Raw genomic sequence first — 25,881 nt, 5'->3', positions numbered from 1 at the left:
ATCTTTTTGACAGTGAACTTTTGGCTTGTTTGAGCATCTGACAAGTACGGCACCTCTTACAAACAGCTCAGTGATAAAAGAACGATAGCAGCTTCATGGGCAAGGGCACAGACATGCACAGTGAACACAGAAGGCATATTATACACACAAGGGCATAACCAACTGAATTTAGCTACAAGTTGAATGCATAAAAATCTTGTGTTTCTCCCTCAAAAGAAGGAAGTATACTTCATTCCAGGAAACAGAACCAAGATCTTGGTCAAAGAATTTACCAGGCAATTTAGCTATCAGGTTTAACATTATCATCATGAAAAGAGAAAAAAAAAATTTATAAAAGGCTTCCTTGGGCTGGAGAGATGGCTTAGCAGGTAAGGCGCTTGCCTGTGAAGCCTAAGGACCCGTGTTCTACCTTCCAGATCCCACATTATCCAGACACACAAAGGTGAGACAAACGCAAGGTTGCCCACTGGGTGGCGCAAGTGTCTGGAGTGCAATTGCAGTGGCTGAGACCCTGGTGTGCCAATTATCTATCTCTCCTCCTCTCTCTAAAAAACTAAAATTAAAAAAGCCTATGGATAGGTTTTTCCTTCAATGTGACATACTTTTTTCTTGTCTATTGGAAATATATAATGAAAACCGGGCGTAGTGGCGCACGCCTTTAATCCCAGCACTCAGCGGGCAGGGGTAGGCAGATTACCGTGAGTTCAAGGCCACCCTGAGACTGCATAGTGAATTCCAGGTCAGCCTGAGTAGAGTAAGATCCTACCTCAGGAAAACAAATGTGTGTGTGTGTGTGTGCGCGCGTGTGCACATATGATGAGAACTTCAGTCTTCTCTTTGAACTTCGAAGAATGCATGCTCAGAAACACTGAAGACACTCCTCAGTAAGAATTTCCAAACTCACTTTCACATTTTACCATCAACCAGACAGACTATGTCTAATACCTATGGAATTTATTTTACCAAAGCTTGTTGTATAATTACTATGTGCGTGGCAGTGTCCCTGAGTCAAAGAAGAAAAAAATCAGTCCTTAGGAAACCTTAGCAAGAGGCGGGAGACATGGCACAGTGATTAGAAGTGTCTGCTTGCCAAGCCTGCCAGTCCAGGTTCAACCTTCCAGCAAGCACATAAAGCCGGATGCACCTGTGATCCCAAAGCACCTGCGACAATGGGAGGCAGAACCTGGAGAGTCCAGGGTCGTCAGCTAGCTGGTCTGGAATTCATATGTGGCAGCTAGAGACCCAGTTTCAAAGATGGAGCTCAAATACTTTGAAGTTATCCTCTAACCTCCACACTTGCTCCCATACACACACATACACAAATAACTAGGATAAATTTTTTTTTTAAAGAAAACTTAGGGCTGGAGAGATGGCCTAGTGGTTAAGGAGTTTGCCTGCAAAGCCTAAGGACCCAGGTTCGAAACCCATTATTCACATAAGCCAGATGCACAAGGTGGCGCATGCGTCTGGAGTTGATGTTCAGTGGCTTGGAGGCTCTGGCGTGCCCATTCTCTCTCTCTCTCTCTCTCTGCCTCTCTCTCTCAAGTAAAATAAATCAACTTAAAAAATTTTAAAAGAAAACTTAGCAAGTAGTTACATGATGGCGCTGAGCTTTACGTAATAAACGTCACACAGACACAAGGCAGGTAGCGTGTGGGGCAGCTGGAGTGGGTGCCCCACGGGTCTCACGGCCATCTGCAGGGTGAACAAGGCAAGGAATGCGGCTGCGTGGCCACGTTTACACAGCCTAGTACCTGCTCTGAGGAGGCCGAGGGAAGACTGTGAGGGAGACTTAGGGGAGCAGGCTCACAGTCAGGGGACGATGGGACTGGCTTCTCTGCACGGGGCTGCTCGAAGACAGCAGGTCAGCCTGGCAAAAATGACACTTTCATCTTCAAAAAGGCAAATAAACGTATTTTCCATGCTAAGAAGACCTGAGCATTAAACTTGCAAATTCCTAGCTCCTCTGTCTCACCCTCCTTCCACACTCACAGTAGGCTGCCCTTAGCACCTACTGGCCATTTTCAAAGCTGAAGTTATTAAAAAGCAGAATTCCCAAAGTACTGACAACACTAAAGATGACTCCTACGAAACAAAAATTATAACAGCAAGGATTTTTTCTTTTTTTTGAGGAAGGGTCTCGCGCTAGCCCAGGCTGACCTGGAATGGAATTCACTATGGAGTCTCAGGGTGGCCTCGAACTCATGGCGATCCTCCATCCTCCGCCTCCCGAGTGCTGGGATTAAAGGCATGCGCCACCACGCCCGGCCAGCAAGGACTGTTTCAAGTATTAGTATATTTTGTTTATTAAAAAAATTAATTACGTGAATTTGAAATTGACATGAAAAATGTGTTAAGCAGGGCTGGAGGGACGCTCAGCGGCTATGAGCACTTGCCACTTCGGCATTAAGGCCCGAGACCACCAAAGTTCAATTCCCTGGCACTCACATAAAACGCTGTGTGGCCATATGACATTCCTAACTGCAGACGTGCGGGCCGCAGCTCCGGCTTGAGGGCGAGGCTGTGTCTCAAGGAAGTGCATGGATGAGAGGAGGGTCCTCAACGCCCACCTCCAGCCTGCGCGTGCAAGCACGCGCACATACACACACGGGGCACATGCATCTGCACATATGTGTACATACACCACACACACAGACCACATATACTCTACACGCTCACACACCAAGGTAGAATCAGTTGTCCCTCATTTTAACACCTTGCTAACAGGCAGATAGAAAAAAGAGGTGACATGTGTACCATATTGACAGAGTAACATCTGTACTTTAATTTCAAAAAGCTATTAGAAAAAATGAATTCAAATACTACTTTGTGATATCCACGCTATATGTTATTTGTAAAATTATCGTGTGAACTCATGGAGGAGAATATGTGTGAGTGCTTTTTGTGTGCATTTTTCTGTTTAAAACAGAAACTGGGAATCTTGCAAGTTTAGAAAGATAAATTCCTACGAAGGCATATCACTTCCTGGACGGACTCTAGGGTGAAAAGAGGCAGCAAAAAATAATCACCAAAGAGAAAAATCACGGGGAAGGGAATGAAGCTTCAGCTCAGGTCCTGGTGCCTGCCAGCCGGCACTCCGATGCCCCTCTGCCTGCGGAGGGTGGCAGACAACTTCATGGGAGTGTCTGCATGGGGGCCCACGGGCACCGCGGCATGCCACGCGGCATGCCACGCGGCAACGCTGAGTCAGCCTCCACAGACAATCCAGGCAGTAAACACGAGGATTGGGTGGTTTATTGAATCAAGTTTCTAATTTGGCAAAACCCTAGAAGATGTAGTTTTACTTAGATTAAGGAGAGGTGCTCAAATGGGAGGAAATACCCTCTGTACAAACAAACATTCGGTCGAACTTGAGGAATTGTTCTTTCTTCTGTCTTGTGGCCCTGGGGGTAGAACCTGGGCTCCAGGAGGCCCTGTGCTAAGGGACCTCTTAGTGCAGCAGGCTCAGGGGACTTACATAGATCTGGTCCCTCCGGTATCGCTGGAATAAGTTGAACATGATGGAGCCTCCGTGCAGCTCGCTCAGGGCGGCCATGTCGTCCACGCCCACCTCGTCCGCGGGGCGCATGGCACTCACCTTCTGGTGGGTGATGGTGCTCTGCTTGTAGGTGAAGACCTGCGGGCATAGGAGGTGAATGGCTCAGTCAAGTGAGGGTCTCCTCTAACGTTTCCTAGGCGACAAGACACTCTCAGCACAAACGCCCTCAACAGAAAATACACTGATTTTCTTTACATCACTTGTGCAGTTTCCAGTGAATCTGAAGATATTAATTCAAGAACTAACCATCCTTTGGGATTCAAAGAAACTAGAGGTGCACAGGCCACTCCACTGCATATTTCTCCAATTAACAGATATTGACAGAAACAAGCCCAGTTTTTAGAGGACAACTGTTTTATACATAATGCTTCATAGTGGATCATATGATAGTTTTAAAGTTGAAACGTTGACCTAAGTAGTTTAAATGTCACACAAATGTCCTCTGCATTTGCTCAAAGATGGGAGCACATCATCACATGAATATATAGAAAGTGTCCTTGGACAATATTCCTTCTCAATCAAGACATGTATTATTAAGCTGGGCGTGGTGGCGCACGCCTTTAATCCCAGCACTCGGGAGGCAGAGGTAGGAGGATCGCTGTGAGTTCTAGGCCACCCTGAGAACACAGAGTGAATGCCAGCTCAGCCTGAGCTAATGTGAGATCCTACCTCAAAAAACTGAAAAAAATAAAATAAAATAAAATAATAAAAATAAAGGCATGTATTATTGATGTAGTTTTTAAGCAAAATCGATCCACCCTCAGATTTACCTATATTCCCTGAACTTTAAGCAACAGTCATGAGCCCTATTTCCATGTGCAGCGTGTGCAGAAAGACTCCAATACTGTGGGTGTGACCGAGGTTGATGCTGGTGATCTCTTACCATGATTAACACAGCACAGTCGCCACCCATGACTGAAGTTTGGTTGCTTTACATACATGCACACACACACACGCGCGCGCACACACACACGCACGCACTAAAATCGTCTACGTTTACTCATGGTGGTTGTTATTCAACGTCTCGGGGTCAAGCTGAAGCCCCTGCAGGCACGCCGGCACTGGGCTGCATCCCGGCGGTTTTCGTATGACCTGTACTGCAATAACCCTTCATGTAAAACTAAAACGCCAGCTTGTTAATGATGCAAATTGCATGGAAAGCATATAAACTGTACACATGCGTATGTGCACACACAGCGGGCTTCGGGAAAGACATGCGCAGCACTCCTGATCTGGACTCTCTCTAAGTATCAACCAGCTGTGTGCAGGCAGAGCAAGCGCTAAGCTACTGCTCAGGGACGCGACCCCCTCAGAACTGCAAAGGGAGCAAGGGCTTTCAAAAGCCATGGCAAGTGGCATGTTTAATTTTTGTAGAGAAAAACAAAAACTTCAGCAGTGGCATTTCTGCCACACCAACCATAAAAGCGGGCTAAATCCGGCCCTGAGAAACGGTTCCAGACCAGTGCATGGACCCGCCCTTCCCTCCTGGAGAAGCCATTCTCCCCAGCTGCTCCTTGGCATGGACATCCGCAGAGATGAGGCAGCCCTAGGAGCCTTACTTTGGGCAGAGAGGTGCACCCTGCCTTTGGGCAGAGACCTGGGGCTGCCAAGGGAATAGGGTGGAGTACGCCTCATCTAGAAAAACAAGTTGGAAGGAAAAGGCACGGGGGACATTCCCAACTCAAGAAACACATGCCCTTTGGTTCTGACTCATTCCCACTGTGGAAGGAAGTGAAGAGGCTATGACTTAGGCCAAGAGTGGATGGCCGTGGGGCAACCTAGAAACCCGTGGATGTAGGCTGCTGAACGCCTCTGCCTCTTCCTGTGATGCCAATCCAGGAAGGTGTTCCAGAATGTTCTGGTTGGACAAGGACATGGAGCTCCACAAAAATTAACGAGGAAGGTAGCCACAAGCACAACTTGCCTGGCTTGGCCAACCCCTGGTCAGCTAAGTGAAAATGAAACCTAGCATCACCTCCCAGAAGGCCTTGATTAATGAAGCACAAAAACTGCTCAAAGCCACCAACTAGGAAAGACGGCTTCAAGGTTCCTATGAGCCTAATGTAAGCCACCTCCAAAACTGTGCTTCAGGAAAGAAGATGAGGTCCCCACAGCCAGTACAAGAAGCTCCCACCGAGCAGCACCAAGCCCTGCCCAGGGTGAAAATGTTGCTTCAGCTTATCGCTCTGAATAGTAACTACCGTCTGAAGATCAAAATGATTCTGAAAATTAAAGGGCACGTGTTTCTTATACTGGTTATGCTTTCTAGAAACGAGTATCTGTAACGGTCACAAGCATGCGCATACAATGACTAAATGTGCACTCTGTCTTTTATTTCGTTGGGACCAGAGGACAGTGCAGGAGCCTGGGTGGAGCGATGAGCGCCGGGCGCACAGTGGCAGCGGACAACGGCTGCCACTGGGCCAGAGCCCTGCCATCGAGGTGCGTGGTGTCAGCAGCGCATGGCAGGCACAATGTGGGCACGTGCCCTTTGTGCAAGTGGGAAGATTAAAGAGAACCAGGACTATTCTTTGTGATGTCAAGAAGAGAGAGACTACATGACTGACAAGGAGGCCAGCAAGGGAGAAAAGAAAGATTACGTCAGGGTCACGTTGCAGCTGTTTAAAACAATGCTATTTCAAAGAAAAAAAGTGGGATGGGAGCGAAGAATGCATGTGTGAAAAAAGACAAGGATCACCACCCGTCCAGACATGAGTCGGTTCTGGGATCAGAACCTGGCTCATGGAGCTGCCTAAGAAGCGTAGAAGTTCAAAGAATCCATCGGAACCAATTTTTGTTCCTGGAGTGTAACAAGCATTAGGGACAGGAGCTCCAGACTTTATATTCTAATTCCAAGGTGAAAAGTTAAAAACAAGCACCAAATCAATATACCCACAGTCACAGATGTTTCTACAGACATATAAATGAGAATAAGGAGGATGGAGGCATACGGAAGGGAGATGCTTCATGTCAGGTACCTGGGGAGAGCCTCACTGATAATTAACATCAAAGAAGACGCCCTATGGAGGTGAAGGACGGAGCTGGCTTGTTGCATTCTAGCATCTTAATTTGTTATGGGGTTGAGGGATGGAGAAATGGCTTAGCGGTTAACGCACTTGCCTGCAAAGACGAAGGACCTAAGTTTGATTCCCCCATACCTATGTAAAGCCCAATGCACAAGGTGGCATATGTGTCTGGAGTGGTTAGAGGTCCTCCCCCCCCCCCACGCCTCTCTTAATGAATAAATAAAATCAAGACAGAAGCTTGGATCTCCATAGCCCACGTAAGTGCCAGGCATGGTGGGCTCCCTGGAATCCCAGCACTATGGACCTGAGAAAGGGAATCCCTGACACTGAGCTGCTAATTCGTCTAATAGAAGTGGCAAGCTCTTGGTTCTGCCTCTCTGGGACGGGCCAGCTGCAGATCTTGTTTCACATGGCCCACGTGTGGGGTGTCTGCACCAGTTCTGCCTACAAACATCCATCCAGTGGGCACGAGACTCCATCTCGGAGAATAAAGGAAGACGTCTGACGTGGACATCTCGTACCCATACACGTATGCACGCACACACGTGCACCTGCACGCACATATGACCCATCTACATGCACACACAACATGCACCATACACACACATACATTCAACACACACACACATTCACATAAAAGGGATTTTATTATTTATTTTTGTTCACTCTTATTTATTTATTTGAGAGTGACGGGGGGGGGGGGGAGAATGGGCGCGCCAGGGCTTCCAGACACTGCAAACGAACTCCAGACACGTGCGCGCCCTTGTGCATCTGGCTAACGTGGGACCTGGGGAACCGAGCCTCAAACCGGGGTCCTTAGGCTTCACAGGCAAGCGCTTAACCGCTAAGCCATCTCTCCAGCCCATAAAAGGGATTTTTAAAGCACGTCTCTTGACTATCAAAAGTCATTTCTGAGGCTGGGAAGACAGCTCAGTGCTTGAAAGTGCTGCCTGCCTTCCGGCCCGGCTTCAATGCCCAACCACCCAGTAAAGCCAGACCTGGAAAATGGAGTGGCGCAAGCTTTTGGTGTTCAGCTTGCAGTGGCTGGAGGCCCTGGTGCACCCACACATACATACACAAACACGTGCAAATAAAAGAAAGCCATTTCTGTGTACAGCAACTAAGGAGATACAGGTTGTGCCAGGTTAGCCAGAAGAAAAGAACATTTTAACCTTAAAGAATGTGTGGTTCCTGAGTGGGCCGTGGTTGCGCACGCCTTTAATCCCAGCACTTGGGAGGCAGAGGTAGGAGGAGCGCCGTGAGTTAGAGGCCACACTGAGACTACACACGGGAAGGCTATAATACAGTAACAAGATGAATTCCCAAACCACAACTGAGACTAAACTGGAGTGCTTCAATGGAGCAAATGCGAGAAGGATGGATGGTGAGCAGACACGGAACGGGGCCTTGGAGCAGCTCCTGTTGCAGTGACATGAACCACTGACCTCAGGACGACCATGGGTCTCCCACAGCATGGAGTACAGGAAGCCAATCAACGTGATTGGGGAAAAAAAAAAAAAAAAAAAAAGGAAGAAAGAAAGAAGGAAACTAACTCCGAGAGGCTTGTCCAACCCTAGCTCTGAAGCTGAAAAGACAGGGAATCACCGAAATGCCTAAGCAGTAGCTGGGTCAGCCGCAGCACAGGGAAGACGCTGTGAAGAGTACTGCCCCACCCCCACGCTTGTGGCAGCTGTGTGACATGTACAGATCCCTTTTACTGCTGGTCATAAAAAATAACTTCGCCAACTGGGGAGAAGGACAAGTGTCAGAGACGCTACCATGACCAGCGATGGGACACAAGGCCTCCTGGAAAGAGGCACTGTCGCCTCACGTTCGCACGGAGCTCCTTTAAGAGCAGCGCTTCTCGCTGGTGTTCTCTGAGGGGCGTTTGGCAAAGTCTGAACAGCCTTGTCGTCACGGCGTGACAGGGACGAGGACTATGCTACTGGCTTTAGGGGGACAGGGGCCAGAAATGCCGCTAACCACCAGCTGCGACCAGCCTGAGCGCCAAGGCCGAGACTCCTGGCTGAAAAAATGCCCCAACATGCCCCGTGAGCAGACGCTTATGCCGACACCAGAAAAGAGGGTGACAGGGCGTCAAAGCTGACGGACAAGGCTGCACAGCACATAAACACAAGTACTTTTAAAAAACCGGTCTCTGGGGCTGGAGAGATGGCTTAGCGGTTAAGCGCTTGCCTGTGAAGCCTAAGGACCCCGGTTCGAGGCTCGGTTCCCCAGGTCCCACGTTAGCCAGATGCACAAGGAGGCGCGCCCATTCCCTCTCTCTCCCTCTATCTGTGTTTCTCTCTGTCTGTTGCTCTCAAATAAATAAATAAAAATTAAAAAAAAAAAACCTGCAAAAAGTCAACATCACACAGAGGAGGACGATGGGAAAGGCGTTTTCTCAGCTTGAGCATGGAAGCTGTGTCGCCCTGTTGAAAGCAGCATCCTGTCTAGACTACAACGTTAAGGTGAACTCTTCTCCAAACCTGCTCTCCTGTAAGTCTCCTTGGGAAACTTTGTCTTGTGTAAATACCAAAGTATTTGACTCAGCTTGAATTTTTCCCTTTCAGAAGCAGTTTTCAAAAAAAATTAAGATTTGGGCTGGAGAGATGGCTTAGCGGTTAAGCGCTTGCCTGTGAAGCCTAAGGACCCCGGTTCGAGGCTCGGTTCCCCAGGTCCCACGTTAGCCAGATGCACAAGGGGGCGCACGCGTCTGGAGTTCGTTTGCAGAGGCTGGAAGCCCTGGCGCGCCCATTCTCTCTCTCTCCCTCTATCTGTCTTTCTCTCTGTGTCTGTCGCTAACAAACAAACAAACAAACAAACAAACAACAAACAGTCTCTGAAAGGAAATGACAGCGAGTGCAGGTAAATCAAGATCATGGGGCCGTGTGTGTAAGTTGGTCTTGAGTCTTCCTTACTGGACCCAAGTCACAGACAGGTGGAGAGGGAGGAATAAGGGGAAAGGGTGAGGAAGAAAGGGGGGAGGAGAAGATGAGGAGGAGACACCAATATCATTTCTGACACTGGGACTTGCATAATTTTCAGGAACCTTAGTCTCATTTTCAGTTACTGCACTGTGGCCAAGGCACAGGGGTCCACATTGCTTCTGCTCCTGAGAGCTGTCTGTCGTTCCTTCCTGGCCTGGGCTCTTGGGCTTGTGCCTGGGTCACTGTGGCCCTGCTACTGTCTTCAGGTCTCGGAAGATATCACTGGTGGTGTCCGGAGGACCCCTTGCCACCATCCCTTACCCATCACACGCTCAGAGCTCAGAGCCAGTCTGTGCAGCTTACGCAAGGCCTTGGTTAAGGAGGACTACCCCCCCCCCCCATAAATACAAGCTCTCCGTCCAGGTCTTTCAAACTCTTCTGACCACAACCCCGTGAAAAACAACTTTTTTCATCGTGAACGACTGCCGCTTCATTAGATAGCTTTTCCTATTAGATTGCTAGGATTTCAGTGCGCCCAAATTCATGTGTATTTTGTATCAAGTAACATATGCTGCTATCAAGCTTCTCTGAACCAGGAACTAGAAAAAATCCTTGAGGACTGTCGGGACCAGACTAAGCAGAAAATGGTTCACCTGACCGCGGTCCACTAGCAACTCACGCCGCAATCTACCAGAAGGACACGCACGCTGGGCAGGGGTCGGATGGCAACAGTACCTCGCTCTCAGCTCAGGTGCATCAGAGACTCCGCATTTGAATCACCATGGCCAAGGGATTACGATTCTCTCTGTATAAATAAATATCGCAGTACCATGACCTCCTGGCTGCTGTTAATCACTGACTGAACGCCAACAACAAAAACTGACTGCGCTCTTTCTCAAAGATTCAGGTGAATGAAATTCCCTTCAGCTTTTCAGTGTGTCACTTGGGAAGCAAAGCAAATGCAGAGCGCTGGGCAGAGCAGACGATGGTGGCTCCTATGTTCTGGCTGCAAGGCATGGGCACCCGGCCGTGGCACTTCACTCGGTGTTTTCTAGAAGAGGATGGAATATTGCTGCTTATCCTGCGAAGGATGACTTCACAGAAGGTCAGGGAAGTTAGAGAACCTGCCCACAGCCCACAGCCCGGGTAGCTGTCCCCTCCTAGGAAAGATGCCCGTGGGGATTCCGTCACCACTCAGAGTGAGCTCTGAGCCCATCCTCAACCTCAGAGCTGATCTGCAAGTGTCCAGTGAGGAAGGTCTTCCCACCACGGCAAGTGTGCAAGGGAGAGCTGTTGGGGGCACAGGCCCCCCTGTGGCCTGGCCCAGCAGCACAGTGCCCCGTTACTCTAATCTCCATATTTATGGTGTGCCTCTTCGGCCCTGGCTGAAGCCAGGGGGAGGTGGTGTGACAAAATCCTGGAGAAAAAGAGGTGGCAGGGGGCTGCTAGGTTGACTCCCGGATCACCCCCAGTGCCACCTCTTCCCCAGCATGGCTCGCCCACTGGAGACTAAAATTCAAGGCGGAAGCGATGGGGCTCTGCGCTCAAACTGCCACACAGCCGCGCCTCGGTGGGCCTCATGTTTACAAGGGGAGGTGGGAGCTTGAAAGTGGCGGGAAGCAAGGTCCTGTCTCGAAGGAAGTTGGAAGGACAGGAAACACACCGAGGCTGGCCTCTCTCCTCCACACGTGCCGTACATGGCCTGCGTTCCCATACACCCCCATGTTCTGCAAGCATGTATATACATAAGCAAATAATTTTAAAATGTGATTTTATAGAAGACTTGTGCTAAGATGTGTTATTACCAAGTTTCTATTTTGTAGGCAGCTACAGAGGCCCCTAAGCCAGCCGGCTCGCATTAAAAACCTGGGTGCAAAGGAAAAGATCACTGTACGAGAATGATTTTCTCATTACAGTTATACTAAAATAACTTCACGGTACAAATCTACTACGTATGCACACAGTACAATATTAGCTAAGCTCTCTTTCCTTAAGCTCGCCCATGAAACAAGCGTACTCTTGGGCATTCGGTCTAGATAAATGGAACCTTACGTTTGCACAGAAACGTACACACACGTTTACAGCCGCTCTATCTGTGAGGGCCAAAGCTGGAAAGTACCGGTCCCTGAACCTGACACACTTCCATTCCATGTCTGCCGTGCTCCTGAAATGACAATGTTCACAGACAATGAGGAACCCGGCAGCTGCTGCCAGAAACCAAGAAGGGAATGGGCAGGAGGGCAGGGAGAGGCTCTGAAGGGTGCCAGGGCACAGGGCACAGGGAGCTGCTCTGCAGGCCCGCAAGTCGGCCTCGTGTGGGGTGTGCCTGGCTCCACTGTCTCTGCTGCCGGGGAAGCTGGGCAGGGCATGGGGTCCGTCTCTGTTCTTGCTTGCAAGCGAGAGTGGACGTGGTGTTTGATCACAAAGCGGGGTGTGGTGCCTCACACCCGAGGTCTCAGGTTTTGAAAGGCAGGGGGATTCAGAGTTTGAAGTCACTGGGAGCTCCATGGTTAAGATTCTATCCATAAACTAACACATAACAATGATGAAATAATTTTTTTAAACGATTTTTTGTTCATTTTTATTTATTTATTTGAGAGAGACAGACAGAGAGAGACGGAGACAGAGAGAGAATGGGAGCGCTAGGGCTTCCAGCCCCTGCAAATGAACTCCAGACACATGTGCCACCTTGTGCACCTGGCTTACACGGGTCCTGGGGAATCGAACCTTGAACGGGGTACTTAGGCTTCACAGGCAAGTACTTAACCACTAAGCCATCTCTTCAGCCCTGAAATAATTTTTTAAAAACTCTTAATGCTAAAAAAAATTACATGAACAAAAAAGTAAAAGAAAAAAACACATGAGAGTTCCATCATGTGCCTGTCACAAGGCTGTAGTTGTTTCTAATTCTTTTTTCGTTTTTGAGCCGGGCTTTCTCTGTGCGCCCAGGTCGCTGACACGCACCACACAGCCGCGCTGCCCTTGAATGCTCAGCGCTTCCTCTGCCTCAGCTGCCCCAGTGCTGGGTTACAGGCGCATACCTCCACATCTAGCATCGTCCCTACTTTTCTGAAACTTCTAAATATTTCTAGGGAAAAAAAAGAGATTCAACCAAAACCACTATCAACGAACCTATCTGGATCAGTGCAATGGGCCCAACCTTGTTGTCTTATGTGAAATGGCAGCGATGGAGCTCAAGGCCTTTCATGGCAGGAAGTGCCCCACCTCCGAGGTGCACCTTCATCCTTCGATGGATTTCCTTTCTTTAAAAAAATTTTTTTTGGTTTATTTTTATTTATTTCAGAGTGACAGAGTAAGAGGAAAAGAGAGAGAGAGAGAGAGAGAGAGAGAATGGGCACGCCAGGGCCTCCAGCCACTGCAAACAAACTCCAGATGTGTGCGTCCCCTTGTGCATCTGGCTAACGTGGGTCCTGGGGAATCGAGCCTCGAACCGGGGTCCTTAGGCTTCACAGGCAAGCACCTAACCACTAAGCCATCTCTCCAGCCCTGGATGGATTTCCTTTTAATGAGAAGAAATAGCTTTCAAGGGCACCAGAACGAGAAGAAGAAACCAGCGCCAGGAGCCAGCAGAAGGGGCTTCTCTCTTTACAAAACCAGAGATGCTCCCAGGCTGCACCCCGGGCCATGAGTCATGGTCCCCGGCCAGAGATCCCTCGAGACTGGGGCTTACTCCCCTACTGGTTCTCCTCCTAATCTAAGGGGCAATGCGGAGCCCCCCCACCCCGCCCCACCCCGCGCTGGGCCAGGCTCCTCCCAATGGTAGGCAGTGTTAGGGCTCAGCTCCCACAGACAACCTGTATGTGGGTAACTCCCAGCCACTCACTGTGTCCCGCATCGCTGGCTTCCATCTGGCCTGACAACTGCCTCTAGTACCCTGTGGCAGGAGGCCAATGTTCTTGAACTGCATCCGTATATATATATGCTTTTATTTTTTAGGTTTATGTTTAATGAAATTAAAATTTTTTTTTTACTGGTTTTAGTGTCCATTTTCTTGACACTGACGATTAACAAATGAAGGGTTCTTTTCAGGTAAGACCCTGATTCCTTAGTTGTTATTACCCAAAATAGAGTCCACTAGCATCTTTCCTCCTGATAGTCCAAAACCGCTCGAGTTTGAGCCATGTGGGCATCAGTGGTCCTAAACCCCACTGGAGCCTCAGTGACCGGGCAGAGATGACCCGTTTCCACCACTCCTGCCCTCTCTGATGCTGTCTCTAACCTGCGACACAGGGATCGCTGGAAGCTTGCCCGTGGCCTAGGACACAGTAAGATCAGCATGGGAGGCCTCCACAGCCGGAGAACCCACTAAGCAACTCGGTGGTTTGAACTGGTGATGCTACTGCTGTCAGCAATATAATCAGATCAGAACCTAACTGGATCATTTTATAGATCCAGTACAGATCTAGGAGTTACGAAAAGAGAACATCAATTACTTTTATTTTGGGCATGTGTATGTGTGTGTGTGTGTGTGTGTGTGTGTGTGTGTGTGTAAGCCAGAAGCCCACACTGGGTGTCACTCCCCCCTCTCACTGAGCCCAGGTCTCATAGGTTCAGCTAGACTAGCCAGCCAGCAAATCCCAGGGATCCTTTTGTCTCTGCCTGCCCAGCCCTGAAATTACAGGAGAGCCACCATGCCCACCTTCCATGTGGGTTCAGCGAAGACAGTCGGGGGTTGCAGAGGACAGGAGGAAAGGGGAGCAGGACAGAACCTTTGTGGGCACAGCCATCGGGGCAGACGAGGGCCACCCACTTGCTGGCCTGGTGTTGGGACATGCACGAGGCCAGCATGCATCTCTGCCCACTTAGGCTCCTCGTTTCTCTGGCAACGCCTGCTACCACTGGTTTCCAGTAACAGGCTGCTCAGGGAAGAACACCAGCTTTCTGTGTACACTGCTGGGACCATGAGACCCACGTACGTGTGTGTGTGTGTGTGTGTGTGTGTGTGTGTGTGATCCAAACCGACCTCCAGATGGTCTTGACCTGAACAAGAGGAGAGTGATGCCTCAGCTGCTCTTCCGTAAAATGAAAAAGACATTCTTTGAGCCACCTAGCCAAACATCTCTAAGTTTTAAAACAGTCAAAATCCATTTTAGGCATCCTAGCTTTAAGCACTGTGTTTTCTCTGATATCACTCCCATCTGAGCGGCACATTCCCAAGTGGCAAGGAAGGATTAAGTGACGCCATGAAAGGTATGTGTCGATCCGGTGAACAAACACAGAATCAGATGGATTCCAGATTCTAGGCTCAACCCAAAAGCTGTTCCTGGCTGTTTGTTAAAATACGTACCAAGAGGGTGAGTTGATGGCTCAGTAGTTAAAGGCACCTGCTCGTAAAGCCTGCTAACGGGGCTCAATTCCCCACCAGCAATATAAAGCCGATGCACAGTGATGTAAGCGTCTGTGATCCCAAAGTGCTTAAGGTGACAGAGGATGGGGGCAGGAGAACCCCAAGTTTATGTGCAGTATGGCAGTTTGCTGACTGCAGCAAAATATTTGGTCTCAAAGAAGGGGAGCCGAGATACCTTGATGTTGTCCTTGGTCCTCTACAGCCGTGCCATGGAGCAAGAGTGCACACACGCGCGCACACACACACACGTGCATGTGCACACACACACACAAAAATAAATTTTAAAGTGTGCAAAAAAGGGCTGGGGAGGTGGCTCAGTAGTTACAGGTGCTTGTTTGCAAATTCTGCCGGTCCAGGTTTGATTCCCTAGTACCCATGTAAAGCCAGATGCACAAGGCGATACACGTGTCTGGAGTTAGTTTACAGCTCCAAGAGACCCTGTGCTGCATGCGCGAGCCCTCTCTCTCTCTCTCTCTCTCTCTCTCTCTCTCTCTCTCCCCTTACAAATAAATTAAACACACACACATATATATATTTAAAAAAAAACGTAATGCTGGAGAGATGGCTTAGCAGTTAAGGTGCTTGCCTTTAGAGCCAAAGGACCCAGGACCCACATAAGCCAAATGTGCAAAGGGGTACATGCATCTGGAATTTGTTTGTAGTGGCTGGAGGCCCTGGCACGCCCATTCTCTCTTTTTCTGCCTCTACTCTCTCAAATAAATAACAAAGAAAACAGATTTAAATAAATAAAAATGTACAGAGAGGGCAGCGAGACAGCTCAGCTCATACTTGTGGTACAAAATAAATAAATAACAATAAAAACAAATTTAAATTTAAAAAAATGTACAGAGAGCCGGGTGTGGTGGCACACATCTTTAATCCCAGGACTCGGGAGGCAGAGGTAGGAGGATCGCCATTGAGTTTGAAGCCACCCTGAGACTCCATAGTGAGTTCCAGGTCAGCCTGGGCTAGAGTGAGACCCTACCTCAAAAAAACAAAAAAAAGAAAAAAAAGTGCAGAGAGGGCAGTGGGTCTGCCCGGCTCATACTTGTGGCAGAAAATAAATAAATAACAATAAAAACAGATTTAAATAAATAAAACTGCTCAGAGAGGGCAGTGGGTCCGCATGGCTCATACTGTGGTACAGGATCTAGAAGAACGCAGGGCGTCCTGAAGATGGTCAGGAAGGCGAAGCAAAGCACGGGAACCTGCCCTCGGAGACCCTTCCCCACACGGCCCGCTGCCGAAGCAGCAAGACACGACCCACCGAAAGGGCAGAAGGTGGTCAGACAGTGGAAGAGAAAGGCCACGGGGAAAGGGTCATTGGGATGAATGAAGCTCTCTTAAAAATAACAGCAGTGGGCTGGGGAAATGGCTTAGTGGTTAAGGCCTTTGAAGCCTAAGGACCGTGGTTCGATTCCCCTGGACTCACGTAAGCCAGATACACAAGGGGGCGCACGCGTCTGCAGTTCGTTTGCAGTGGCTGGAGGCCCTGGCGCGCCCATTCTCTCTTTCTCTTTACCTGCCTCTCTCTCTCTCATTCATAAATATATAAATAAAAATACAGACAGGAGTGGTGGTGCACGCCTTTAAAAAGTAGCAGCAGCTCTGTAACACAAGAACTGTGTGCTGAGAAAGTCCTTCTTTGGAAACAGCATGAGCACAGCTGAGCAGTGAGAGGGCTGGAGAGAACTCTATTTGTGTCAGCAGGAATTGCTGCTTGTCAGCAAATGTCTGGGTGCAAAGGATGTGACGCCACCCCCAACGCCACACATACTCTCTGCTGAAAACCTGGTTCAAATGACAAGGGTACCTGAGGGCTGCAGAGACCAGTGGAATCGGCCTTCCAGAAGGGCAACGTCAGAAGGGCAGACATGGCAGCGGCGTTGACCATGCCATCATTCTTTGCAAAGCTTCCCATCCCCACTGACCTTTCCCTAAAAAGGATGGATGGGCTTCCTTTCTGCGGATATCCTTGTAACTTTGCATCTCTTCCTATTTCCGTTTTGTACCGCAGAAGGATGAAATGCCAGTATGAGGGCAAAGAAGCTCCTGGGCGCTCACACCCAGGATGAGCGGCCCACGGCCACACCACTGCCCAGCAACGGGAGCGCAAGTGCCCCTTCCGCCCGCGCCGAGCCCCGCGCCTCCAGCGCTCTGGGGCTGTGCTGGCCCAGCCCCGTCTTCGTCCCTGCATCAAAGTAACGAGGGCTGGGAGGCGGCCCAGGGGAGAAAGCGTTTGCTGTAAAAGCCTGAAGACCTGAGCTTGGATTCCCGGTCAACACACGAATGCTAGGCGCGGCAAGGTGAGACTCCAATCACAGAGCTCGAGAGGCCAGCGGAGTCTAAGTGGTGAGCTCCAGGCTGAGGGAGAGAGCCTGTCTGAAAAAATAAGATGGGGGGGGGGGGGGCTGGAGAGATGACTCAGCGGTTAAGGTGCTTGCCTGCAAAGCCTAACAACCCAAGTTTCATTGCCCAGTACCCACATAAAGCCGCATACATAAAGTGGCCTGTGCGTCTGGAGCTCGTTTGCAGCAACTGGAGGCCCTGACATATCCATTCTGTCTGTCTCTTTTCTCTCTCTGCTTGCAAATAAATCAATAAAAATATTAAAAAAAAAATAAGATGGTGAGCTGGGCGTGGTGGTGCACACCTTTAATCCCTGCACCCAGGAGGCAGAGGTAGGAGGATTGCCATGAGTTCAAGGCCACCCTGAGACTCCACAGTGAATTCCAGGTCAGCCTGAGCTAGAGTGAGACCCTACCTCAGGACAACAACAAAAATAAGATGGAGAGCAAATGAGGAAGACACCTAGTGTCCATCTGTGGCCTCTGTGAATGCGCACCTGCACACATACAAACGTGCGCGTGCTCACGAAAAGAAAGAAAAATGGTAACAGAGAAGCCCAAATCCAGAATCCCAGTGAGGACGTCAGTGCGTGAGAAGACGGCCAGATGATGATCAATAAAGAATGAGACCAATAAAAATGTGCCAAGCGACACAGTTCCTATGTCACGGCCATCTGAGAATTGAGAAACCTGCATCACACTCAGAGGAGCCAGTCCCCCGGCATACCCTAGGTTTCATTATAAAGAATGAACAAATGCAAATTGTTTTCGATTACAACACAAGCAACACAAAATTTAAAAAGACAAACCAAAGCCAGGCTGCTGGCGCAGCTCATGATCCCAGCACTGGGGAGGCTGGAACAGAAGGGTGGTGGCGCCAAGTCTGGGCTACACAGCAAGACCCTGTCTCCAAACCAAAGCAAACAAACTCCTCTGTTCTCTTATTCTCCTGATGGCTTTCTGTCTCTTTGAAAACCACGTGGGTTGTTACCGCTGGTGGGGATGTGAAACTGCACAGATACTTAGGCAACTGTTGGGCAGTCCCTGAAATGGTCACTAGGGCGACCATACAATGCACAACTCTGCCTCAAGCAGCAGACCCCAGGAGCAGTGAGCGTGCGCGTGCCAGCCCTGTTCCTATTAGCCACAGGTGGGGGAACCCAAGCGAGCATCAGCACAGAGGCGGTCCACACGAAGGGGGCACGGGCCAGCCGCGCTGGGAACGGCATGCTGGCACACGCTGCAGCCCGGAACCCGGGAAACACGGCGCTAAATGCAAGAGGGAGACACAAGCTGCCAGTAGTGTATGACTCGACGGGCCGAGATGTCCCACACGAGCAAAGCCAGAGGCGGAAAGCGCACTAGTGCTTGTCCGTGGCTGCTGACGGGCGTGGGGTTTCCTTCGGAGCAGATGAAAATGCCCTAAAATTGCTTGTGTAACAACTGTACAACTCTATGAAAAAATATATTGATGCATGTGCATATATGTACACACACATTACTGAATTGTGACCTTTAAATGAGAAAATTTTGAGCTGGGAGTTAGCTTGGTGTGTAGTGCTTGCTGCACGAGCCTAGGGACCCGCATTCAGGACCCCAGCATCTGCTTAAAAAATACCACTTTCTAGCACTTAGCACCAGAAACTGAGCAGCTACCCGGCAAGCTAAATAAATCGAAAGCATACCTTCTACCTTCAGGAATGGTGTTATAGTCACGAGCATCACACAATGAAATACAAGTTTTGAAGGATTACTTGTTATAAATAAAGTCAAATTAATATACGAGAAACAGAATGTCATTCAAAGTAGAACTGTGACAGGCAGACACGGGAAGACAACGTGCACGTTCCCGTATGTGTTCGAGGTCAGGCGTCGCTAGGCCCCTTCGCTGCATGGAGAGCCGTGATGCTACGGGTGGTTATTTTGTAAGCTGAGCTAAACTGTCTTACTACACGGAGGTAACATTTCAGCACAAAGGTCAGAACAAATTACTAACATATTGGACAATTCTGTAAAGCAGGCTAAAATACCATGAAAGGAATTCCCAGACTTTTAGGAAAATGGCTTGTAATGGCTTACTTAAGAACAACAAAATTTGTATAAACTTATTGCTCTTTAAATTATGCTTGAGAAGGTATCAAATAGCAAAGCCAGAGATAAACACTCAGTTGAATTTTTTTTTAAGTTTTTACCATTTCTCCACAGCAGAAAGGACAGTTATATTTCCTAAGTTCCATAGACCATCAAATGCGGCAGTCTTTGTGGGCCAGGATGCTAATAACTAACCCAGGCTGTCCTTTGACAGAGCCAAGTTCTAGATGAACTTTTAACAATGGAAGCTGACTTCCCGGCCAACTTTTCTTACACACTGTTTCTCATTAATACGCGTTGTCAGTGTGTCTAATAATAAAGCCCATGATCTCTTTGTCCTGCCCTCATTATTCCACACTCCGGAGGGCTGAGGACTTGCCGCTTTTTGAATGTACTAACGTAAGTGCCCAGTACCAGGGGAAAGCCACGATCTTTCCTGCTGAGAGCAGCACAGCATGTGGTAACTGGACAAAAAGGACTCGATCGAGGAAGGCATGAGACTGATCATGGGAGACTGGGCCAGGAGTGGGGAGGGCGCTCCACAATCATCAGGAAAGCAGGTGGCAAGAACGTTCTTGGCTTCACTCCACAAAGTAAGACCTTGCGAAAGAGTATCTCACACCAAAAGCACATTTTGGTAACATGCCCTGAAGCCCGTCAGAATTTAAATAAGCACAATTTTCTGTGTCTTGTGATACGGGATTAGGCCACCTCCTTGCCGGATTCTGCTAAAAGCTTTTCTGTGTTGACTGTACCCAGGGATGGGCAGAAGGCTGAGGAAACAGCTTACTAAGGAACAGCGCAAGAACAGAGTCAAGGAGTGAACTGGGGAAACTAACTGCTGAAAGTGCCCCCCCCCCAAAGTTGCTGCAATCCCAGCTCAGGGGCTCCAGGCACGAAGACCCACAGCAATGACATCCACTCTGTCAGCTCTGGCTCCTGTCACAGCCCGGTCACTCCAGGAAAATAAGTGCCTGATGAGTGCCACTGTCTTCGGGGAACCTGCCTCACCCTGATGTGCAAAGGTGGCAATAATACCTCCCCTTCTCTGGCCCACGAGACTGCTGACAGCTCCAGACAAAGCGACACCACGCAGGGTTAAGGACTTGCAAGTGCGGCTGAGATACGGCACCGCGCGCAGGCCCACCGGAGCCGGCCTGCCCTGCCTGGTCAACTCGGCTGCGGGTCCTGGTTCCGCCGGCTGCTTGCACCCTGAACACCAAGCCACACACGCACCACGCCAGCCCGTGCCAGGCCCGGCGGCTGGCTGAAACCAACCCCAGCCAGCTAGGTCCAGCGCTGACCTCCGCACATCATGGGACCGTCCACACTTCAGCCTATGTGCCCCACTTCCTCTCACCTTCAAACCCTCCACAGCACAGACTTAGTCTGAGGTTTTCACGAGTTGCATGTATGTATGCATAAACATCTACATACGCATTGTGGCGGTTTGATTCAGGTGTCCGCCATAAACGTACGTGTTCTGAATGCTAGGTTCTCCACCTAATGGAGACTTGGGAATTAATGTCTCCTAGAGAGAGTGTATTGTTGGGGACGGGCTTATGGGTATGCCAGCCAGTTTCCCAATGCCAGTGTTTGGCACATTCTATTGTCCACCTTATGTTGGCCAGGGGGTGATGTCCACCCTCTGCTCATGCCATTGTTTTCCCCTGCCATCGTGGAGCTTCCCCTCGAGCCTGTAAGCCAAATAAATCTCTTTTGCCCACAAGCTGCTCTTGCTTGGGTGATTTCTACCAGCAGTGCGAACTGGACTGCAACAGTAAAGTGGTACCGAGGAGTGGGATTGCTGCTAGACACCTGATTGTGTGGCTTTGGCCTTTTGGAGCTGATTTTCTAGAAGGATATGGAAGGATTTGAAACGTTGGCCTAAGGCCTCCTTGCAGTGCTGTAAGTACAGCTTGATTGACTATCCTGGTCAGAGCTGCAAAACCTGGATGCAGTAAGAACTGTGGACTGTGAGGTTTGGCTTATGAGGGTGAGGAAGAGCTTTGCTTGGACTGGGCTAGCAGTTTGTGTGAGAAGCTTGCTCTTATGCCCATGTCCTGAGAAGCTGTGCAGGGTTGCTTTGAGTAGAAATGAACGGGAGTGAGCAGAGGGATATGACACAGAAAGAAAAATCTTTGGCTAAACTGTTGTCCGTTCAGCTGCAATTACAACCTTTGAGATTGGGCCAGCTGACCTGCACTGGGGCAAGAGGAAGAATGTAGACTCTTTTGAAGGGGCCTGAGTGCTCAAGGAGTGTCCTGTTCTTTAAAGTCTGCTTTATTCTCCCCAGGATTAACAAATTGGCACCCTACCTGGTATTGTGGAGTATAAGAAATACAGGAAAGAGAGGGGCACTGAGTTTGCAACATGGTCTTGTGTTTTGGAAATGGCCATGAGCAGTGTGAAGCAGGGTTGCTGGTTGCCTGCATAGAGACCCCATGGGGCCATGAGAATGAATACTGGATTGCAGTGGAGACCCAGTGGAGATGCCAGGATCACGAGATGGCTGATAAGAAAAGCTGCAAGCCCCAATTCCAGGACTGTGAATAGCCTAGCTGGAGGGGCAGAATTGGAATGCCAGAGACTTGCTGCTGGTTAGAATTATCAGACTTGGAGATTTGTCACTGGCTAGAGTTGTTGGACTTGGAGCTACAGAGTTTGGTATTTGCCCTGTTTAAATCATATATTGCTTCAGTATTTCCTTGCTATGCCCAATGCCATCTTTTGCAGTGTGAATGTTTATTCTGTGCCATTATGAGTTTTTTTCGGGGGGTTGGTATTACGGCTCAGTTAAAGGATCTTGGACTATGGGGATGTTTGAGCATCAGTGGGATTGATAAAAACTATGGGGACTGGGCTGGAGAGATGGCTTAGCGGTTAAGCGCTTGCCTGTGAAGCCTAAGGACCCCGGTTCGAAGCTCGGTTCCCCAGGTCCCACGTTAGCCAGATGCACAAGGGGGTGCATGTGTCTGGAGTTTGTTTGCAGAGGCTGGAAGCCCTGGCGCGCCCATTCTCTCTCTCCCTCTATCTGTCTTTCTCTCTGTGTCTGTCGCTCTCAAATAAATAAATAAATAAAATTTAAAAAAAAAAACTATGGGGACTTTTAAAGTCGTACTGAATGCATTGTATTTTACATCATGTATGGATATCAGTTGATGGGGGCCAGGGGCGGAATTGTGGTGATTTGATTCAGGTGCCCCCATAAACCTACATGTTCTGAATGCTAGATTCCTCACCTAATGGAGATTTGGGGATTAACACCAATTGGAGGCAGTGTACTGTTGGGAGCAGGCTATGGGCATTATAGCCAGTTTCCCCTTGCCAGTGTTTGGCACACTCTCCTGTTGCTGTTGTCCACCTTATGCTGGCTAGGGGGTGATGTCCATCCTCTGCTCATGCCATCGTTTCCCCCTGCCATTGTGGAGCTTCCCCTCAAGCCTGTGAGCCAAAATAAACCTCTTTTTCCCACAAGCTGCTCAGGTTGGGTGACTTCTGCCAGCAATGTGAACCTGACTGTGGCAGACAGAGCAGGAGTCAACCAGCCACCCATGGGAGGATGCCAGCACGTGGATCAGTGGATACGCCGTCGGTATGATCAAGTTTCATGATTCAGAATGTTTTATCTCTTTGTTCCCATAAGCTTCTGGTCTTCCTTGCATAGATTTTTAAGTATTATTTTTATTTATTTATTTGAGAGCGACAGACAGAGAAAGAGGAGGAGGGAGAGAATGGGAGCGCCAGGGCCTCCAGCCACTGCAAACAAACTCCAGACACGTGCGCCCCCTTGTGCATCTGGCTAACGTGGGACCTGGGGAGTCGAGCCTCGAACCAGGGTCCTTAGGCTTCACAGGCAAGCGCTTAACCGCTAAGCCATCTCTCCAGCCCCCTTATGTAGATTTTTAACTGATTCTAAGGTGATCACTCTTGCCTGGCCATTGCCAAAAAAAATCAAGTTAAAAATCAAACAGCATTTTGTAACTACATGAAGGATTTGCAGAGGGCATCAGATACCACCTGGTCATGGGAATGAAAGTTCACTTAACAAGAAGCTTCTACGTCTCCTGAAGTTTATTAAAGGCATCAAAATGAGTTTGTACAAATTAACCCGGGAAGGTTAAGCAAGGACACCCATGAATACAAATCACATAACTTGTGTTACTTCCATTTAATTTAGCCCAACAAACACAATGGCAATAAATGGGGAAGGAGACCTATGTGAGCAGTTCCACATCACTCAACAAATCAGTTACTGACCAATTACAAACTCCTCCATGTACCTTTCCCTTTTGTGTCCTCCTAAGCCGGAAGAACTCAAATCTAGTTTCCCATCCCCCGCATCCCCAGTGTCCCTAAACCGATTCTCTCAAATAAGAATACGAGGAAATAATGTCCATCCAAACATTTCCTGGGGAGCTAGGATTTTGCCATGTAGCTCAGGACACAAATTCACAACCCTCCTTCCTCAAATTAAAAATAATTTTATCCATTTCTTTTTTTTTTTTCTTCTTGGAACAAATGTTGTTTTATCAAACTGAGTTAGGAAGACTTTACATAAGCCATGGGGCGGGGGGATATATTTTACTGTAAGAAATATGTTAGACACGAACACAGACCACCACCTTTCTTACTGTTGTTGTAATTTTGGCTCTTTTTCAGAGCATCTTAGTGAGGTAAGTAGACAAGAGATCAATGATTCCTGAAAGTAAAGAATAAATGACTTTAAGATTTATCTCTTCTGCTTTGCCCAAGAATTTTGTCTACCTAACTTTTATAACAGTCAGAATAGCATAGTTGTGAAAGTAATTATGGTGGGAATAATAAGGAACAATTTTTAAATGAAATAAGAAAACTGAATTCAACTTTCTGTCACTTAAATTCATCTTCCAGGACTGAGTGGCTGTTTTTGTGGCATCTTAACACATAAGGAGCACAGACCAGACGCTGGTACCTCATCTTCACTCGCTCCAAGTCTCACTTGGTGCTGCGGTCCCTAACACTATGTAACTCTGACTCACTAACTGGAAACTTGAAAGCTATAATGCTGTTAACAGTAAGTACTTCAGGGCTGGGGAGAAGGGCTGGTGGTTAAAGGTGCTTGCTTGCAAAGCCTGCTAACCCAGGTTCAAGACCCCGTAAAGCAGATATACAAGGTGACGCATGCGTCTGGAGTGCCTTTGCAGAAGCAAGAGGCCCGGACTCACCCATTCTTTCTCTCTCCTGAAAAACAAATCACAGCTTAAAAGATTCAAAGGAACAAGTGCTTTGTGCACCATATTGTTGTCAAACAATAGTGTTTAAATCAAGCTGTGTAGAATCACAGTTAAAAAAAAACAAACTGCTGTACACTGGGCTGGAGAGATGGCTTAGCAGTTAAAGCACTTGCCAGCAAAGTCGAAGGGTCCAGGTTCGATTCCCCAGCATCCACATAAAACCAGATGCGCATGGTAACACATGTGTGTGGAGTTTGTTTACAGTGGCTGGAGGCTCTGGCATGCCCATTCTCTCTATCTGCCTCTTTCTTTCTCGCAAATAAATACATAAATTTTTTTTAAGTTTGCCATTCACCTCTCTTTATATTGCCTAAAAAATTTATGAACTCTTCTGTAAGGTTTTGTCCAAAAATAGGGATTCAAAAGATTTATATATGTGTGTGTAAGTTTATACACACATACACATTTCTCAAATGCAATTGATTTAAATGATCTTAGCAAAAGCTGTAATATTTTTTAAACACTCTGTCATTAAGCACACTTCAAGAGTCAGGCACAGACAGTGACGCCCCTCCAGGAGGAGCGTACCTGACTTCGCCTGATGTCTCCTGACGTTGGGAATCCACTGTGTCCTGACAGGTTAGGCAGGCCTACTGTTAAAAGAATTTGCAGCACGCCTTTGTTCTCTTTTCTCCTCCTCCTCCTCCTCTTCTCTTCTCCTGCTTTTCTCCTTCCTTTCCTTTCTTTCAAGGCAGGGTTTGACTCTAGTCCAGGCTAACCTGCACCTCACTCTGTAACCCAGGCTGGCCTCAAACTCACAGTAATCCTCCTCCCCCAAGCCTCCTGAATGCTGGGTTAAAGGTGAGAGCCATCACACTGGGCTTTCTGCATTATTTCTGAATCCTGAATTAAGAGGAATTTTCAGTAGCCTTACAGAAGGTAACAGAATTCTTCATAGAATTTAATTACTTCAGTTAGAAAGGTTACCCTTCATTCTGAGATTACTTCCTTCCTCTTTTCTTTTTTTAAAATTTTTTATTTATTTATTTGAGAGCGACAGACACAGAGAGAAAGACAGATAGAGGGAGAGAGAGAGAATGGGCACGCCAGGGCTTCCAGCCTCTGCAAACGAACTCCAGACGCGTGCGCCCCCTTGTGCATCTGGCTAACGTGGGACCTGGGGAACCGAGCCTCGAACCGGGGTCCTTAGGCTTCACAGGCAAGCGCTTAACCGCTAAGCCATCTCTCCAGCCCTCCTTCCTTTTTTCAATACGAAACAATTGCCTTTAGGAAGTTAAATGGTAGCATTGGCTATTAAATGCCCTAACCTGATGAAAGAAAAG

General features: G+C 48.4%; 1 protein-coding gene across 2 annotated transcripts in view; it reads right to left on the bottom strand.

Moving 5' to 3' along the window:
* Myo10 (myosin X) overlaps positions 1-25,881 on the bottom strand; it is a 230,524-nt gene that overhangs the window by 133,646 nt on the left and 70,997 nt on the right. For both annotated transcript variants that reach the window (XM_045133108.1, XM_045133107.1), the window contains exon 3: positions 3,479-3,637. In XM_045133108.1, coding sequence (XP_044989043.1) covers positions 3,479-3,637 — 159 coding nt within the window. The remainder of the gene's footprint in view (positions 1-3,478; positions 3,638-25,881) is intronic.

Source organism: Jaculus jaculus, chromosome 13 (assembly GCF_020740685.1).
Source record: "Jaculus jaculus isolate mJacJac1 chromosome 13, mJacJac1.mat.Y.cur, whole genome shotgun sequence".
Classification (NCBI taxonomy): domain Eukaryota; kingdom Metazoa; phylum Chordata; class Mammalia; order Rodentia; family Dipodidae; genus Jaculus; species Jaculus jaculus.
The sequence above is the reverse complement of the archived record's forward strand: the minus strand, read 5'-3'. Positions and strand labels throughout refer to the sequence as shown.